At 51.1% G+C, this 16,993-nt stretch overlaps 1 protein-coding gene across 2 annotated transcripts in view; it reads left to right on the plus strand.

Annotated features, from left to right (window-relative positions):
* ABL1 (ABL proto-oncogene 1, non-receptor tyrosine kinase) overlaps positions 1 to 6,582 on the plus strand; it is a 219,724-nt gene extending 213,142 nt beyond the window's left edge. For both annotated transcript variants that reach the window (XM_048512403.1, XM_048512404.1), the window contains exon 11: positions 1,928 to 6,582. In XM_048512403.1, the coding sequence (XP_048368360.1) occupies positions 1,928 to 3,621 (1,694 nt within the window). In that variant the 3' untranslated portion in view covers positions 3,622 to 6,582. The remainder of the gene's footprint in view (positions 1 to 1,927) is intronic.
* Positions 6,583 to 16,993: the final 10,411 nt, after the last annotated feature.

A 16,993-nucleotide genomic window follows, 5' to 3' on the forward strand; every position in this document is an offset into this window, starting at 1 on the left:
TCAGCAGTGGACCCAGGCGCACAGCAACGACAGGAAGCACACTTGTTGCACCCAGGTAGAAACAAGCTCACAGCAAGGCTTATGGAGAGAGCCTTGTTCAGGGGGCTGGGATTCTGCGAGGAGTGAGTCCTCATCAGATTCAGATCTCCCGTACCTTGCTGCCAAACGAGCACTCCTTCTGTGCTTCTGCGGCAGCAGCCTCTGCTTCTGTCTCCTGGGCACAGCTGGCTCATTACTGGGTTCCCTAAGAGCACAGGTGTCAAACTCGCAGCCCTCCAGATGTTACGGACTACAGTTCCCATCATCCCCTGCCACCAGGAGGATCTGCAGGCTCGTATGTCATCAGCCTGGGAAGGGCTGGGCATTGGCTCTGCTGCCTGGTCTTCCTCAGGAGCAACCAGCTCTGGCTGCACCAGGTCCCCAGGTTGTGCCTCAGAGTCCTCTGGGTCCTGGTAAGTACCCGGGGGCTGTCTTACAACAGGCTGGGGCATGAAGTCTGCAGCAGCAGCAATCGCAGCAGAGAGACTCTTGGCATCTTGGAGACGATCAGATGGGTTGTGATGGAGGCTTTTTGGGGACTGAACCTGCTTTGAGAGAGGTGAAAGGTCCCCCACAAAACGCGCTTTAGCCCCCCAAAGCCATCATCTGATAGTCGTTAAGGAGGCATGAAACAGTTTCAATTGATCCAGGGGAAAAATGTTAAAACGGTCCATTGTCTGTAAGTCTGCAAAGCTTGTGAAACTGGGAGAGACCGGCTGCAGCCACGAGGCCTTTCTCTTGGCTGGGTCCGTCCCCCGCTTCGACCGTGGTTGGAATTTCCTGCATGCTGAAAAGGAAGCCCAGGTAGTCCCAGGTCGACAGGAAAGCAGAGGGGCTGCCTCTCCGGGCCTCTCAGGCTCTTCGCTTTCTTCTCTCTTCGGCAGAAGTGGAAATCTTCATGGGGCAGCAGGTTCCCTTTCTTTGCCCTGATTGGTCCCGTTCACTGGATCGCTACCCTGAGCACGCAATGGGCTTAAAATAGTCCCATTCATGCTCACCCGCTGTTTGGTGGCTCATGTTTGTGATGTTGAAGCGAGTCTCATCAGCAGGGGAGACCCTGTTTGGCTGTTGGTGGAGGCTGAGCTGCCGCCCAGGGTCATTCTCTGCCTAACTTGCAGAAGGTCTGTGACAGTTTAGTGGGTGGTTCACAGTTTGCACTTTGGGACTCGCTACAGACAGAAGGCTTTGTCCTGCTCCCCGAGAAGTCAGAAGGAGCTGGATTTTAGTATGGTTCTGGCAGCCAAGAACTTGCAGGAACCTCTGCTCTCTGCTTGAACTGGGCTCCTGAGTGCTATGCGGGCAACGTCAGTGTGCTAGAGATCTGTAGCCTTGGATGATCATAGTGCTGCTTTGTTTGCCTGGCGCTCATGGTAGCTTTGCATGTGTAGGGGCCTACTGTAGTCAACATGTGGAGCATGCACAGCATCAGGTGGATAAAGTTCTCCTTACTCCCCCACACTGTGTTTAAACAAGTCCAAACTGGCAGCACCATCCACAGGAGGCCATTAGAATTGTCAGAGCGAGAGGGTTACAAGAGTGAGTTGGGAAATCTCCGTTTTGAATGTTGCCGTGACCAAACCACTGCCTCTCAGACATGTTTCCTCCACTACTGCTGTCCTGGGAGTGTAATCCTTACACACAACCTCACAAGGTGATTATGAGGAAGTGAGGTCCAGATGTGGAGCACTGTCAGACTTTCGATTGTCAACTGCCTTATTACAGTAAATATGAATTATTCTGAGGGTACGTTCTGGTTTTCAAGTTCCCAACCAGGTACAGCTGTTGTAAGGGCCGCAAACCCATCTTGGGGATATCGAAGAGGAGAAAATCAGTTTGGTGGGGTTTTTTAAAAAGAAAAGTATAACCTAAATCTCTCTCTCCCTCCCAGATTCTGCTGAGCAGGAGCCAGCTGTTTCTCCGCTGCTGCCACGGAAGGAAAGAGTTGTCACAGAGAGCAGCTTAAATGAAGACGATCGCTTGCTCCCCAAAGACAAAAAGACCAATCTCTTCAGCGCTCTGATCAAGAAGAAGAAAAAGATGGCCCCCACCCCACCCAAGCGCAGCAGCTCCTTCCGGGAGGCAGATGGCCATCTGGACCGCAAGGGGGGAGGGTGTGAGGACGAGAATAGAGATGCCAGCAATGGAGCTGTTCTCACGCACCCCGCAGATGCCGAGGACCGTTCCAGGTTTCTGAGCCCTGGCAATGAGGCTGGAGTCACCAATGGGAGTGTGGCTGGAAACTCGGGGTTATTGTCCCCCCATCTCTGGAGAAAAACCAGCCACGCACCCAACGGCCGGCCAGGGGCCAGTGAAGACGAGGGTGGCTTGAACTCCAGCAAGCGCTTCCTGCGGTCGTGCTCAGCCTCTTGCGTTCCCCACGGGGCCAAGGACACGGAGTGGAAGTCTGTCACGCTGCCCCGGAACCTGCAGTCGCCAGGGCGCCACTTTGATTCATCCACCTTTGGCGGGCACAAGAGCGAGAAGCCCGCCCTGCCTCGGAAGCGAACCAACGAGACCAAGGCGGACCTGTCCGTCAGGGGGATGGTGACCCCGCCTCCTCGGCTGCTCAAGAAAAACGAGGAGGTGCCTGAAGACGCGCCCAGAGATGCCGAGTCCAGCCCCGGCTCCAGCCCGCCCACCCTGACGCCAAAACTGGGGCGGAGGCAGCCCCTCATCCCGCCCCCTGCAAGCTTCTCTCACAAGGAGGAGGTGGGGAAGGCCAGCGCCCTGGGAGGTGGCTTGACCACAGAGCCGGGCCCTGGCAGCAAAGCTGGCGCAGGCGGGTTCATTGGCAAGGCTTCTACCGACGAGCCACGAGGGAGGAAGACGAAGCAGGCTTCCGAAAAGGACAAGGGCAGAACAGCCAAGTTGAAGCCAGCTCCTCCTCTGCCTCTTTCCGCCAATGCCGCTGTCGGCAAAACTGGCAAAGGCGGTCTTGGCGCTGGCCACGAAGGCCCCGATGCCCCTGCTGGGACGAAGGGCAAGCCGCCAGCTCAGACTGTGGACGCTGTGGATGTTGAAACCCCCAGGCCTAACCTGTTAGCAGAGGGGGCCAAAAAAACCGTGATCTCTTCTGTGCCAAAGCCCCCCTCTGCCACAAAGCTCTTGTTGACCCCTGCAGCTCCCTCTGCTGTCTTCTCTATCCCTGCCACCTCCTCCATCCCAAGTATGGACCAGCCGGCCTCCACTGCCTTCATCCCTCTCATTTCCACCCGTGTGTCCCTGCGGAAGACTCGGCAGCCCCCAGAAAAGATCACCAGCGGCACCATCACCAAGGGCATGGTCCTGGAGAGTGCCGAGGCCCTGCGGACGGCCATCAGCAAGAACTCTGAGCAGATGGCCAGTCACAGCGCCGTCCTGGAGGCCACCAAGAACCTCTACACCTTCTGCACGAGCTACGTCGACTCCATCCAGCAGATGCGAAACAAGTTTGCCTTCCGCGAAGCCATCAACAAGCTGGAGAACAACCTCCGGGAGCTTCAGATCTGCCCCGCCACGGCCGGCGGAGGCCCTGCTGCCACCCAGGACTTCAGCAAGCTGCTCAGCTCCGTGAAAGAGATCAGCGACATTGTCCAGAGGTAGCAGAAGCCAGGAGGTCATTTGTTTGTTTGTTTGTTTGTTTGTTTGTTCGTTTATTCCAGGGCCAGAACTGACTGCGGTTGGCTCTGGAGAGGATTTATAAGCAGCAGTGGCGGAGGGCAGGGAGCACCCCTGAGGGCTGGCCATTCCAGTGGCTACAGAGGAGAATTCAAAAGGACCACACGTGTGCAATGGACTGTGCCACTCCTGTTTGTTTCCATTGGCTTTGGCAGGAGAGCCTCCCTGCTGGACTCCCCCTGCCGCCTCTGTATTGTTGTTGTTCGAGATGGCTGCCTTACTTTGCCCCCACCCCCAACCATCAGGGCCTTGTGGCTTGCCTGGCTGAGGGTCACATGCCTGGGACTAACTGGGGGACTCTCTCCCTGCCCCCTGCTGCCTTGTGAATCTTCAGAGTCCTCTCAATGTGGAGAACTTAATTCATGGAAGTTCCCCCTTTTTTGTATTCTTATTAATATTGTATTATTCTTTTAACTGAGTTGCCTGATGGATGTGATTGCTCTGGAGGGACGGCTTCCCTTCCCCCGCTGGAGGGTGCAGCTTCACAGCCAAATCCATCCAGCCCTTCGCCCCACTTCTGTCTTTTCTGGCCCAGCCCTCAAAGGCCGTAACTGGGGGTGACCTTGGTTGTTCGTGCAGCTTTGCAGTCATTCTTTCCCTCTGCCCTGAGCTCTGTCTCGATGGCCAAAAGCATCCCCGTCCCCTTTCGGTTCTTGTCTCTGGAAAGAGAAGCAGCCCGGCCATCAGGTGCAGCAACACGTCCTAAGTGATGTTCTGGAGCGAGTGTCATCAGGGAAATGTTAGGGTACTGCTAGAAATAAAACTACAAAGAGGTTCCAGTGACCCCTAAATCTGCACTCACGGGGGGAGCTGCTCGTCGCGTCTCTGCTCACCCCAGTGCTCTGGCCTCACTGTCTCCCAGTCAGCCCACACTGCAGGCATAGTTTTGCCATGGATGAAATTGGATCACTATTCTTAGGTGAAACTGCCTGTTGCCTCTCTGCACCTGTTGTCAGAGAACTTTTCTTCTGACCATCCTCCTTCAAGCTTAGGACAGCATACGTGGTTCTCCTGTCCTCTGTTTTCCCATCAACCCTGTGAGGGTAAGTTAGACTGAGAGGGCATGGCTGACCCAAGATGGCCGAGTGAGCTTCATGGCTTGGCTGGGGTCTCCACTATTCCCCACAGACAGGAGAGGGCATGGATTCCTATTTTGGGCTCACCTTCTTCCAGTAGGGAGGAATGTTCAGAACAGCAACTCATGCAGAGGCACAAGTGGTAGGCTCTTTTGAGGAACAGTGCGTCTCAGGAACAGTGAGTCTGTTATCCTCACATGCTCTTGCAAAGAGACCTGGCAGGAGAATAAAAATGAAGGTGTGTCCATTTTTGTGCTGTTGAGTGCCTTGGATACCTGACGTTTAGGGAATGCAGGGCAGGAGTGGCCAGTGGGCGGCCCCTCAGGAGCGTCTCTTGGAGTGAGATGAACTTAAGGGAAGATCACAAGCGGTCAGAAAGGCAGGGCAGAGGGGATGGAGGGGGGCAGGGACCTCTCGGCCGTTGAGTTTACATGGCTGTGATGGGCAGGAGCTCTGGGTATCACCAAAGCAGTTGTCCTTGATGCGGTTCTGGCTGTTTAGGAGAGCCAGACCATAAATCACATTCCCTTCATCCCTGAGCTGCCCTCGATGGGGGAATTGTGTGACAGAACAAGCTTTAATTCAGCTGGAAGCCTATTTCTCTCTCTCTTCCCCCCCCCCCCAAAAAAAAACCCACCTGGTCTTCAAAATGTTGCCTGCCACATTTGCCAGGTAGCACCATACAGGGGCAGGCCTTGGGCTGTGTGGTAGAGCATCTGCATTCCATGCCAGAGTCTCGGGTTCAACCCCTGATGTGTATCTTCTTTTGGAAGGGGTCCAATGCTAGTCTGCTACTAGACTTCAACTGGAGAGCTGCTGCCAGTCAGCATAGCTGGCCAGTGGTCTGACTCAGTTGACGGCAGGTCCAGATATGTGTTCATATTCCCCCTCCCTGTTATAAAGCGGTACAGGCCAGGAACGGGCACAAACCTCCCCCCCCCCAGCCCCCTTTGGCTTGAGCTGCTGGTCCAGGGGGCCTCTTGGTCAACAAATGCCTGGCTGGTGAACTGCAGATCAGCCACTCCCTTCCGCACTTGGTTGCCTCGCCGCTGGCCACCGCTGCCACTGCTCCCACTGGTCTCCCAGTGCCGGTTTCCACATTCCTCATGTTTTTGCTCCTGAGCCAATTCACGACCCACCTTCCTCAGTCACTGAGTGACACCGTTTCAGGCTTCTAATTGCAGTTTAGCTCCTTCAGATGGAAGGCAGGCGAGAGCGAGCGAGCAGAGTGACCCTCCCTCCCCCGTCTTCCTGGATATCTTCGGCACAAACCACTTTTAATTGATACCCCCCCCTTTCTCCAAATAGTTCCATCTCTCTGCCTCTTTTCTTCCTGCACTTCTTTGCCAAACAGCTTCTGTTTTTTTCTGTACATGAGAAACAAAAAAACTCTGAAAACACAACCACAGGCTGCCTTTGAGAACTCACGCATGGCGAAAAGAAGGGGGGGGGGGGAAATCCAAAAGATTTCCCTTCCCTCTTGAACTGCACTGTTTTTCAAAGGGTACTGATCTCGTTTGGATGATAATCTATTCCTGCCACTGTAGTATGCATTTGTATCTCAGTATTACACCTTTGTGTAGGTCTTTTCTTCTTTCTCTTTTGCCGTTTGTAAATAGCTGCCATGTCCCTAATACCTGCAGGGCCTGTTTTCTCTTTTCTCACCGTAGCTTCTGATTGCCCAATACAGACACACACACAAGCACACACACACCCCTTTCATTTCTGTGCGTGGCTTTTTCTCTTTCTGACTTTGTGTTTGTTTTTTAAATAATTCCAGAGTTTCTTCCTTAGTATTTTTTAAAATAAATCGATGTCAAAGAAAAGCCGAGTGTTCTTGTCAATAGACCACTTTCTCCAATTTAGGTGGATAAACACACAGCAACGGTAAGTACACTCTGGATTTCATCGTCAATGCCGGGCTGCAGGAGGCGAGGAGGCTGGTGGAGCAGGCGGGAGATCGGAGTGGGACGGATTCACCCAAGCAAGTAAAAAACCAGGCCTGAGCAAGGAGGCTCTCTGGGTAGGAACTGGAAGGGTGGAGTCGCTGGGCCCGTGGGGTAGGCATGGTATCGCCCAGAAAGGAGGGGCTTGGACCACAGGCCGTTCTTGCTTGTTTGAAATGGTTCTTGCTCACGTGGGATGCCCATCCCGTTGCCATCTTCTCCCGAGCACGTGGCTCATCACACAACTGCCGGAGGTCGCAACAGGAGCGGCAGCTCCGATGCCAAGAAAGCCAGCCCTGGCCGCCTCTGGGACTGGCTCTGCTGCCTGCCTGGTCTCCAGCACACCCAGCACTTCTCACAGGCGGCCTCTGGAAAGGGAAGGAGCCCCGTGGTTTGGCTTCCAGTTCCTTCCGTTCTTTTCGAGCAGGCTGGGAAAGAAAGACAGGAACGGGCAAAGGCAAAGCAGAGGAACAAAATCTGGCAAGCGGGGAAGCCAAATCATAGCAGGATGCATTCTAAAAACACTGCCAGCATTTCCCTGAGACAGTTGCGTGCATGCCAGGCCTCTTCATAGGGCAGGTGAAGGGTGAGAGGACTGGAACTCATGGCCCGTTGATGGAGAGCAGAGACCAGGACATGAAGAAGCCCCTCCTCTTGCTGCACAGTTTCCACATCAGCCTCCAGACACATCCTTGGCCTTAAGATCTTTTCTTCACAATGAGGTGATTTCACCCTCTGAAATGGTCTTCCAGAGGCCCAGATGTCACTGCAAACTTTCCCATGCTTTCAGGATCCCAGACTTTGGCCTCGCAGTCCACCCCAAGGGTACCACGGTTGGCTTCTGGTGCCTGGGGTGTGGCGTTTTGGCCGGTCTAGAGGCACTGCTGAATGCCCCATTGAAAACTGTGGTGCCTTTTGCCAGAGGGCAGCGTGGAACATCTTTACCGTGGTTCCCTGACTCAGTGGCAGGAGCTGAAATCCTGCAAAGCCAAACAGTCTGCTCTGACGCCTCCTTACCGGTGTCAGTATGTGTAGGTGGCACTTCGGTCTTTCTTCGTTTCTGCTGAGGGAAGCATTTTGTCTGTTTGAAAGACAGCCTGCAAAAATAAAAATTAGGCCAGTTGGGAGAAGCTGCTCCTCTGCTCTGCTGAGGGGTGTGTCCGTGTGTCCGCGAGTGCTCCCTCCTGGAGGCAGAATCCTTGCCCAAGGAAAACGACCATCTTGTGGAGAAACTCCGGCCAGAGCCTTGTTCTGCCACCTCCAGTTATGGGTCCCTGGAAGGATTGCGGCCCCCAAGGTGGGGCCTGGAGATCTCCCGGAATTGCAGCAGATCTCCACCCTTTAGAAATGTGTTCCCCCGGAGAAGGCGGCTGCTTTGGAGGGTGGGCTGTCCCAGCATTACACCCCACTGGGGTCCTTGCCCTCCCCAAATTCATGCCTCCCTCGGCTCCACTCCAAAATCCCCATCCATCACCCAGGGATGGCAAACCTTGACCCCAGGTGAGCTGAGGAGTGGTTGTCTTCTGGAAAAGTGGGGGATCCTGGTGAAAGTCTCACTAAGATATTTTTCCTTGGAGAAATCCCTGGGAAGCCTCGTTCTTACTGGGAAGCTTCGTACCTGTGCTTGAACACCTGCAGACTGTCAGAAGGGGCCGGCTCCCTCGCTGTGAGAAGCTGGCTCCCTTGGGAGTCTTTTTGCATATGATGCTGCCAGGGCCGGAGGTTTGTGCTTTGTGGCTTCTAAGATGTAAAGTCCATGGCCCTTTATGCATGGGGCTCTTAGCTGCACAGTTGGGCTGTAGTGTGGTCTTGTGCTTCTCTGTTTCACTGCCTGCCCCGCAGTTGCTGAAGTCTCAAGGGGCCTCTGCTTTTCCTGGTTCTCTTTACTCCACCCGTCAATTCCCTCTTAAAAGCACAGATCTCATATATAGAGATATATAGTTTTATAGATATACAGATATAGATATACAGTTTTATCGATAAACTGTGATTACAGTTATATCGATATTGTAGCCCCTTTCCAAAAATAACCCACCCGCCCCCAAAAGAAAGAGGCAAAGCAATTCCCTGGACCACACTTTGCTGAAGAAGGGGAACAAGTCTGAGAACTGATATCTCCCCCACTCCCCTCCACACACACACTTTTCCTGGTTTTCAAATGCAAAAAAGTCAGCAATTTTGCACCGCTTCTCTATATCTCTATATTGATATAATAAATAACAAAAATTGAAGTAATAGCACATTTGAAAAGGGGGCAGGGACAGGTGAATGAGAGTGGGAGGGGCTAGTGGGGGTGGAAGATGTTTGGGGCACAGCTGCTCACTGGCAAATCTCCCTCATCCTGACAGTGAAGAAAATTAAAGGTGGGCTGAAAACGGTGTTGCTTGGCACGGGGAGAATGGAAACTGAAAGTGACGCTTGGGGAAATGCATCCGCACAAGAAACCTTGCTGCGACAGACATTTGCCCCTGCTGCACAGCAGACAGCTGGTGAATAATTTGCCCATGAGTCTGGCAAGCTGGGATATCTCTAGCATTGTGAGATGATGCGACCTTGCCAGGCCTTGGTTGCAAGTGGGGGGTTGTGGCTTTGCCAGGGGAAGGAGTTGGGCTAAGGATGTCACTCGGTGCTTTGGGTGGGACTGGGCTGGCTGCAGGAAGGAGGGGCTGCCTGCTGGGACTTCATTTGAAGCTCCAGGAAGAAAACCTCATTAAAATGCCTTCCCCAAAGAGGTTACTTTTGCTGTAGGCCAACTTGATTATCTGACCGACATATTTGCAAGGTGCTGTGAATCTACTAGAGACTGGCCTAACTCTAGCTGTGGGGGAGGCATAACCAATGTCCACTTTGCCTGCAAACGGTGCAGAATACGCATCCTCCACTGCCTCCAGCTAAAAAGAGACAGCAGGGATAGGGAAAGACAAATTCACAGGGAAAAGCTCCATTGGTGTTTCTTGGCCTTGATGGAGCCTCCATGCTTAGAATCAGTGTACCTTGGAATACTAGTTGCTGGTGAGTGGGCTCCAGTAGTGGCTTCTCTTGCACATTTAAGCTGGAAGCTTCTGCCTGAGATCCTAGAGGGCCACTGTGTCAAGCTCTGGTTCTATGGACCAATGCAACTCTTGGTTTAGAAGCCTTTATTGTTAGACAATACCTTGTTAGGAGCCACGTAGCGTAGTGGTTAAGTGCTTGCACTGCCACACACTCAGTCAGGAGTTCGAGGCTCCTGTGGGTCAGATATCCTGGCATCTGGCTCATGTTCATCTCAGCCATCCATCCATTCCTTGGTCGGTAAATGAGTACCTAGCACACAGCTAGGGGGTAAAGAATAGCCGGGGAAAGCAATGGCAAACTACCCCACGAAAACGGCTTGCCTATGAAATCACTGCTTGCAATGGTACCCCGGGGTCGAACACGACTGAAGGGAAAACTTTACCTTTATTGTTAGACATCAGTTGGTCAGAGAGAAGAAGCCAGTTCTGAGAACTGTTTTGAATAACCAATTCTGAGAACTGTTTTGAATAACTGTTTGATAACATATATCAAACCCCACTTTTGCCTTTCCCTCTCCCAATTCCACACCTCCATCCCACACTTCCCAGAGCTCTACAGAAGGGAATGCAAGACACACTCAAGGTCAGGAACCCAGAGATCACGTCCCAGGCACAGCTACTTCGTTACACCAGCCAAAAGCGAAAGTGACTTTCCATCAGCATCCACCCCCCGCCACCCCTCTGAGCAGTCCTGCTGGATGCCAGGCTCCAGCCTAGCACACTGGTAGGCCTAGATTGGGCTGTGAGATGGAGCAAAGGTCTAGAATGGAACTCAGACTGCTTTATCTGGCCAGTTATACACACAACCAGAGGCGAAGCGAGGGGAAACTGCGCCTGGGGCGCGCACGCCCTGCACCCCTGCTACAGCATTGCCACGCCACCCCATCATGCCCCTGCCATGCCCCCTCAGCAGCCCTGTTGCTTCGCTGTTGCTTCGTCTGAGGCATCACACCACCACCACCCTGTCCCGTGGGCGCTACGCCACTGCACACAACAAAAATAAAAGCTGCTGAAAGCACTGATACTCAGCTATGGAATCAAAGGAAACAATCTAATCACACATAGAAAGAAAAAAAATGACCCAGAAAGAAAAGTCACCTTCTGAGAAGCCAGAGTGACCCCCCCCCCCCTTGGAACAGTAGGGATCAGTGATCATACCCAGCCTTTGAGTCCAACTGGAACTTTGCAGGTAACTTGGAATGTGGGAAACAGCAGGCCAGAGTTCTGGTCTTATCAGAGCTGGAGATGAATGTTCTCAAACACCAATTGGGAGTCAGTGGAAACACGAGTGGCAAATGCCACTCTGGTCACAGAGGGTTGCTCATCAGAAAGAACAACTGGTGTGGTTGTTGTGCGCTTTCCGGGCTGTGTGGTTGTAGTCTGGTAGATTTTGTTCTGCCTGCGATACACCTCTGAAGATGCCAGCCACAGGTGCAGGCAAGATCTACCAGACTACGGCCACACAGCCCGGAAAGCCCACAACAACCAGTGGAGTCCAGCCATGAAAGCCTTCGACAACAAACTGGTGTGTTTCCTTCTTTAGAAGGGAGAATAGCCCCCTCCCCAGCTCAGTTACAGACCGGCCACTGGATAAAGCAAGAGACTCCTCACCTGCCCTAACAATTCTGGGTCTGCTTTTGCCCCTCGTTCCTGTGTGATGCTCTTTGTCTAGACGAACAACAACACGCACCCCCACCTGGCTTTAGAGCCGGCACTCACTTTTTGAGAGCTCGGCAGCAGGAAATTATTTACATGTTACATCCTGGGAATAAAAGATTTATAAATGGTTAGCAGCCATGCGCATGAAGCCCGACGTTGCTCTGCTGCTGCTTGGCAGGATGTTTGCAGCAGGCTTGGACAGAGAGGGCTTCAGCCACTCCCCAATAGGCCTCATTTGTCATGCGGGGGGGGGGGTGTCTCCTGTGTTGCAGAGGGGGGAGGGGAGGATTTGAGTCCCAGGCTCAGCTGTCTCAGGGGCCAATGGGGCAGCACCGGAGTTGTAGCCTAAACTTAGCCTAATATAGCGGGAGTTGATTTAACAGATCGATGCGCTTAACAGTTTGATAGCTCCAATTTTCATGGTTATTGAGCCTGAACATACAAGTGCCCTGAAGGGAAAAATAGCTTTTGTTTGTTTGGTGTGCTGGTGGTTGAAGTAGTAATGTTCGCTGTCAGGCCTGTCTTTAATGCCATCTTGCCCTTTCGGATGCCGCTTGGCAGAGGAGATCGTTCTGGCTCCTCGCTGGAGAACTCAAACAGCAAGGAGAGAAACAGGTGGAAAATCTCACAGAGGAAACATCGTGGTTAGAGTCCTGGGCTCAGATGGGGTCCCCAGCATGCGGCCGATGGGTGGCATACCTTTCAGTAACACCCTTCTTAATGCCCCCTAAGTATTTTTATTTCTAATGAACCACCCTCTTGGACAAGGCTTCAGCCCCATTACCTTGTTAAAAACAATTCTTTCTAAAAATGTTTATTATTTTATAAATTACATAAAATGTATTTATTGTTCTTATTCTGAAAATAATGTAAAAGTGGCCAGGACCGGGTGGGGGTTATACTCAGCAGAGCTTCTGATTGGCCGTACGAGGTTTGATTGACTGTGCAGATTTTTTAAAAGATGCCCCAGGAACTGCTTCCATCCCAGCACAAGGACCCTCCCTGGGCTGCTCTGTGTGTCTGCGAGAAAATGTTTGATAACTTGGTTCATTTAAAAACATCCTGTTAAGTACCGTCTCTGCTTGAAAGGCTGAACAGCTACTGTGAGTGTTATGCAGTTGCTGATAGGTTGTGGTTGGCTTGGCCTCCTGGGGCAGCCATTTTGTGGTTGCGTCCGACCCCCTGTGCCAGAATTCCAACAGTGTCCGCAGACTTGAAAAGGTGGGGAACCTCTAGACTGAGATCCTCAATTTCCCATGAAAGTTTGCTGGGTGACCTTGGACCACATACACTCTCTCAACCTAACCTACTTTGCAAGGTTGTTGAGAAGGTAAAATGGAAGAGAGCAGAAAAATATAAGCTGTAATGTGTCCCCATGAGGAGAAAGGCAGGGGGTAACTGAAGGAAATCACCATCCATGTTATGCAAAACTTGTTTTAGTGTCTTGAGAGCAGCGCAGGTATGGAGCGTGAACCACCTTTTTCTCCCTTGAACTGTATTGATTCGCCAAGAGATCTCTCGGCTCAAGGGCAGCCATTCAAGCTCATTACAAAATAATGTGTTTTGAGACAGAAGCTTGTGCAAAGGTTTAGTGTAGAGGTTTTGGTTGAAGGAGTGCAACTCTAGATAAATGCAAGAGCCTGTGATCCATCAGTGGCTGCCAGCTGATAGTGCTGAATGAAATTTTGTCCAGGGACAGTTTGCCAATTCCAGTTTCTGGGCAGCAGAAAGAAGAGGAGGGGGCTTTGTGCCTTTGCTGTGGGTCGTCAAAGGGAAACAGAAGGCTAGGCTAAAGTAGCCCATGGTGTGATCCAGCAGGGGTTTTTTTTGGGGGTGCTAGAGGTTCAGCTGTCTGGTATCTAGTAGAGGTTCCCCACATCTTTAATCCACAAGCATCTGTGGTTCCCCCACCTGACTGGGGTGCCCAGTGATCTGGGGCAGGACAGATAATTGTCTGTGGTTATTTATAGCATGCCTGTCTCTGAGATGTGAGGCACTTCACCCAATACAAGCAGCACATAGGACTCAGGACAGCACAAGATGACCAGTAAGCCATGCCATAGGACTCAGGTTGCAAAGTTAGATAAAATATGCAAACTAAAAAGATATGGTATATCACAAACCAGAAAATGGCATTTAAGAAGCAGAAGATAAAGCACAGGATAAAACATGCAATTCATGTTTCTTTTTATAAAGAAGTGCCCTTTTGAACCATGCTGTTGTACTACAGCCCTGTTACCTTAATTAAAAACCCCGCCCCCAAAAAAACAATTCTGTTTTGCACAGTCTGGGAATAAGACAAAGTGTGTGGGGGGGGGAGGGGCTTCCTGGCCTCATCAGAGAGGCCACTTTACAAGGTGGGAGTCACAACAGAGCATGCCGGTGGCTGTACAGGGGGCTTCTCTAATGGCCCCATTTGTGGAGTTTTTGTTCACAACGGAACTGCCCCAATGCAGCAGTGCTGGAGTGCTGGTCCTGCAGATATGAGAGCCCAAGCGATGCTCTTCCCCTGCTGTGTTATCTTCTGTGTGTCAAGATCCTGTGCAAACCTGCTAAAGTGTCAGCCTTCCCCCTCACTCTTGTCATGGATCTTTGGGGTGGGCTGGGGGGAGGATGGTAATGTGGGAAACCTCTTGTCTTGTTTTCCTTTGGGCACGCAAATGCTTTCTCACCCTCCAGCTGAGCAACACTGGTCTTATCTAAGGGGCGACCTTAAAGATCCTGCTTTGCTCAGTACTTTGCTAGTTACTTCATCCCACTGGGATTCCAAAGAAGGAAAGAGTTATTGTCCCAGAATTGCTGTATTGACATTTGTTCCAGCAAAGAATTGCTGGTGGCTGGATGCGATCAATCCTGTTCAATAAACTGATTTCGGCACCCAAGAGTCTGGTTACTGCGGGGAACTCGACAGGACCCAACACTGTTCTTTGCAGCAGGCTTCTGGGGGTTGTTCTTCTCTGCCTGGAAAAACCAGTCAGAGCTGCCAAAGTGACTGAACCTGCAGAAATTTCCTGCATCTTTCTTTTCCCTTTGCCCATCTGGGCCCCCTCCTCATGTGAGAAGTCTCTTCTTGAAGAGAGCTCTAGGAGATGGTGTCCGCTGCCCTCTGTTTCCAAGAGCACTGGGCACAGGAAGGATAAAGCTCTCTTTGCCTTGCCTAGCCCGACCTGCCCCTGAGTTCCTTCTGTGCTAGCCTGCCTTAGCAACAGCGGCTTCCAGAGACTCCTTTGTAAGCCCCTTTAAGTCTCCTTGCAGGAGAGAAAGGGGGATATAAATCCAACTGTTGTTGTTGTTGTTGTTGTTGTTGTTGTTGTTGTTGTTGTTGTTGTTGTTGTTGTTCTTCTTCTTCTTCTTCTTCTTCTTCTTCTTCTTCTTCTTCTTCTTCTTCTTCTTCTTCTTCTTCTTCTTCTTCTTCTTCTTCTTCTTCTTCTTCTTCTTCTTCTTCTTCTTCTTCTTCTTCTTCTTCTTCTTCTACTTCTTCTTCTACTTCTACTTCTACTTCTACTTCTACTTCTACTTCTACTTCTACTTCTACTTCTACTTCTTCTTCGGTTTTAAAAGAGAGGCCTTTTTTTCCCGGTTCCAATTTACAGTGCATTTCTTCCCCAGGAAAACCAACCGATTAACGGACGCGCTCTCCCACCTTCCTTGGGGGCGGATACCTCCTTATGCACCATTCCACGCACTGTACTCTCTTCATCACAATTGGGTCCCCCAGCCACCCGGTCCCAAGCTCGCTCGCAATCTGAACCGCCCATGGTTTCATCAACCTTGACCGATGCTCCTCCCAGGTGTCCTGATATTGTTCCCTCCCTCTTACATGACTTTCTCATGGTGGGGAAAAGCCCCGTTCCGGAGGGTGAAGGCGGCCCGTCACTGTTACTGCGGGACGGGGTGTGGCGAAAAGGAGAGTGTTGGTATGTGCCGCCGCATCTCAGGAAAACTGTGCTTCTCGCTGGCCATGATGCTAAACAAGCGGGGCATTTCGGATTTTTGAAAACGTTACATCTGCTACGCCTCCAATTTTGGTGGCGCACCATGCGGAAGGACATTGAGGCCTATGTCAAAGGGTGTCCTGTTTGTGCTGAAGCCAAATCCATTCCGGGAAAGACTCATGGGTTGTTGCAGCCTATTCCTCCTCCCAACCGGCCATGGCAGGTTATTTCCATGAACTTTATCACAGACCTCCCGGAAAGTCAAGGCAACACTGTCTTGTGGGTGGTGGTGGACCTAAACAAGCACATTTCATACCTTGTTCCACCATTCCCTCTGCCCCCAAGTTGGCAAGATTATTCATTCAGCACATCTATCGATAATACTCCACCCCGTCTAAGATAATTTCGGACAGGGACCCTCAATTTGTTTCTAAGTTTTGGAAGGCGTTTCTGGCCCTTTTGGGAGTTGAATCAGCTTCATCTTCTCCTTATCACGTGCAATCTGACGGCCAATCGGAATGTACGAATCAGACTTTGGAACAATACTTGTGATGCTACACTAACTACCATCAGAATAATTGGGCAGACTTGCTGCCTTTTGCTGAATATGCATATAACAATGCTGTGCATACCAGCACCCAGAAGACTCCTTTTGAGATCGTCTCTGGGCGCTCTGCCCCACCATTTCCTCTTCTGGGCTCAGAACCATTACAGCCTCCTGAACTAAATGACTGGTGTTTGCTGCAGCTGCAGGATGAAGGTTATAGTCACCTGAGTCGCCCGCCTGAGCTGCCCACAGCCGAGCCCTGCCTTCCCCTGCCCTCCCCCACCCTCCCTGCTGGCTGGCATAAGTGGGGCATGGGGGGGGCACAGAGAGCCAGTCATGCCCATTTTCACCCGGTATGCCTCTCAAAAGCTAATAGTCCAAAAATCTTATAGGTATCTAAGGTGCTGTTTGACCTGAATATAGTTGTGCAACTCAATGGAGACTTGGAGACCTCTGTCTGTGATTTTGGAGTCAGGAGGAGGGTGTCCACCCCCTCAACAGGTTTGTAACCCTTGCAAATTAACAGAGGCTCATTCCGCACATGCAAAATAATGCACTTTCAAACTGCTTTCAGTGCTCTTTGAAGCTGTGCGGAATAGCAAAATTCACTTGCAAACAGTTGTGAAAGTGGTTTGAAAACGCATTATTCTGCGTGTGTGGAAGGGGCCAGAGTTTAGAAGTTTGTGACTTCTAAAATGACCCACAGAGTCAGGTCTCTCCACCACTTGTGTTCGCTCTTTGCTAGAAAAAGGGTTCTGTGCTTCTCAGTGTGTACAATCTGTCTAGACAACTGTTATTTTAAGAATTGCCATTTCTACATTTTCCTTTTCTCAAAAACAAACACTCCCTTTTTGTTAATGTTTTAGCTATCATTTATTGAAAATATTCCCAATTCCATTACCAAAGCAATTGTATTTGCATCTCCCAAAAGAGATTGTTGAGTTTCCAAAAAAGCTTAACTTTAGATGATAAATGTCAAGTACAGATTAAGTAATCGAGAAGGTTTTTATTTTTCTGGGCTGACATTTTGACACAGTTTTAAAGTTCTAGTATAATCTATAGCTGCAGTGATGGCAAACAC

Source organism: Sphaerodactylus townsendi, linkage group LG12, assembly GCF_021028975.2.
Source record: "Sphaerodactylus townsendi isolate TG3544 linkage group LG12, MPM_Stown_v2.3, whole genome shotgun sequence".
Taxonomy (NCBI): Eukaryota; Metazoa; Chordata; class Lepidosauria; order Squamata; family Sphaerodactylidae; genus Sphaerodactylus; species Sphaerodactylus townsendi.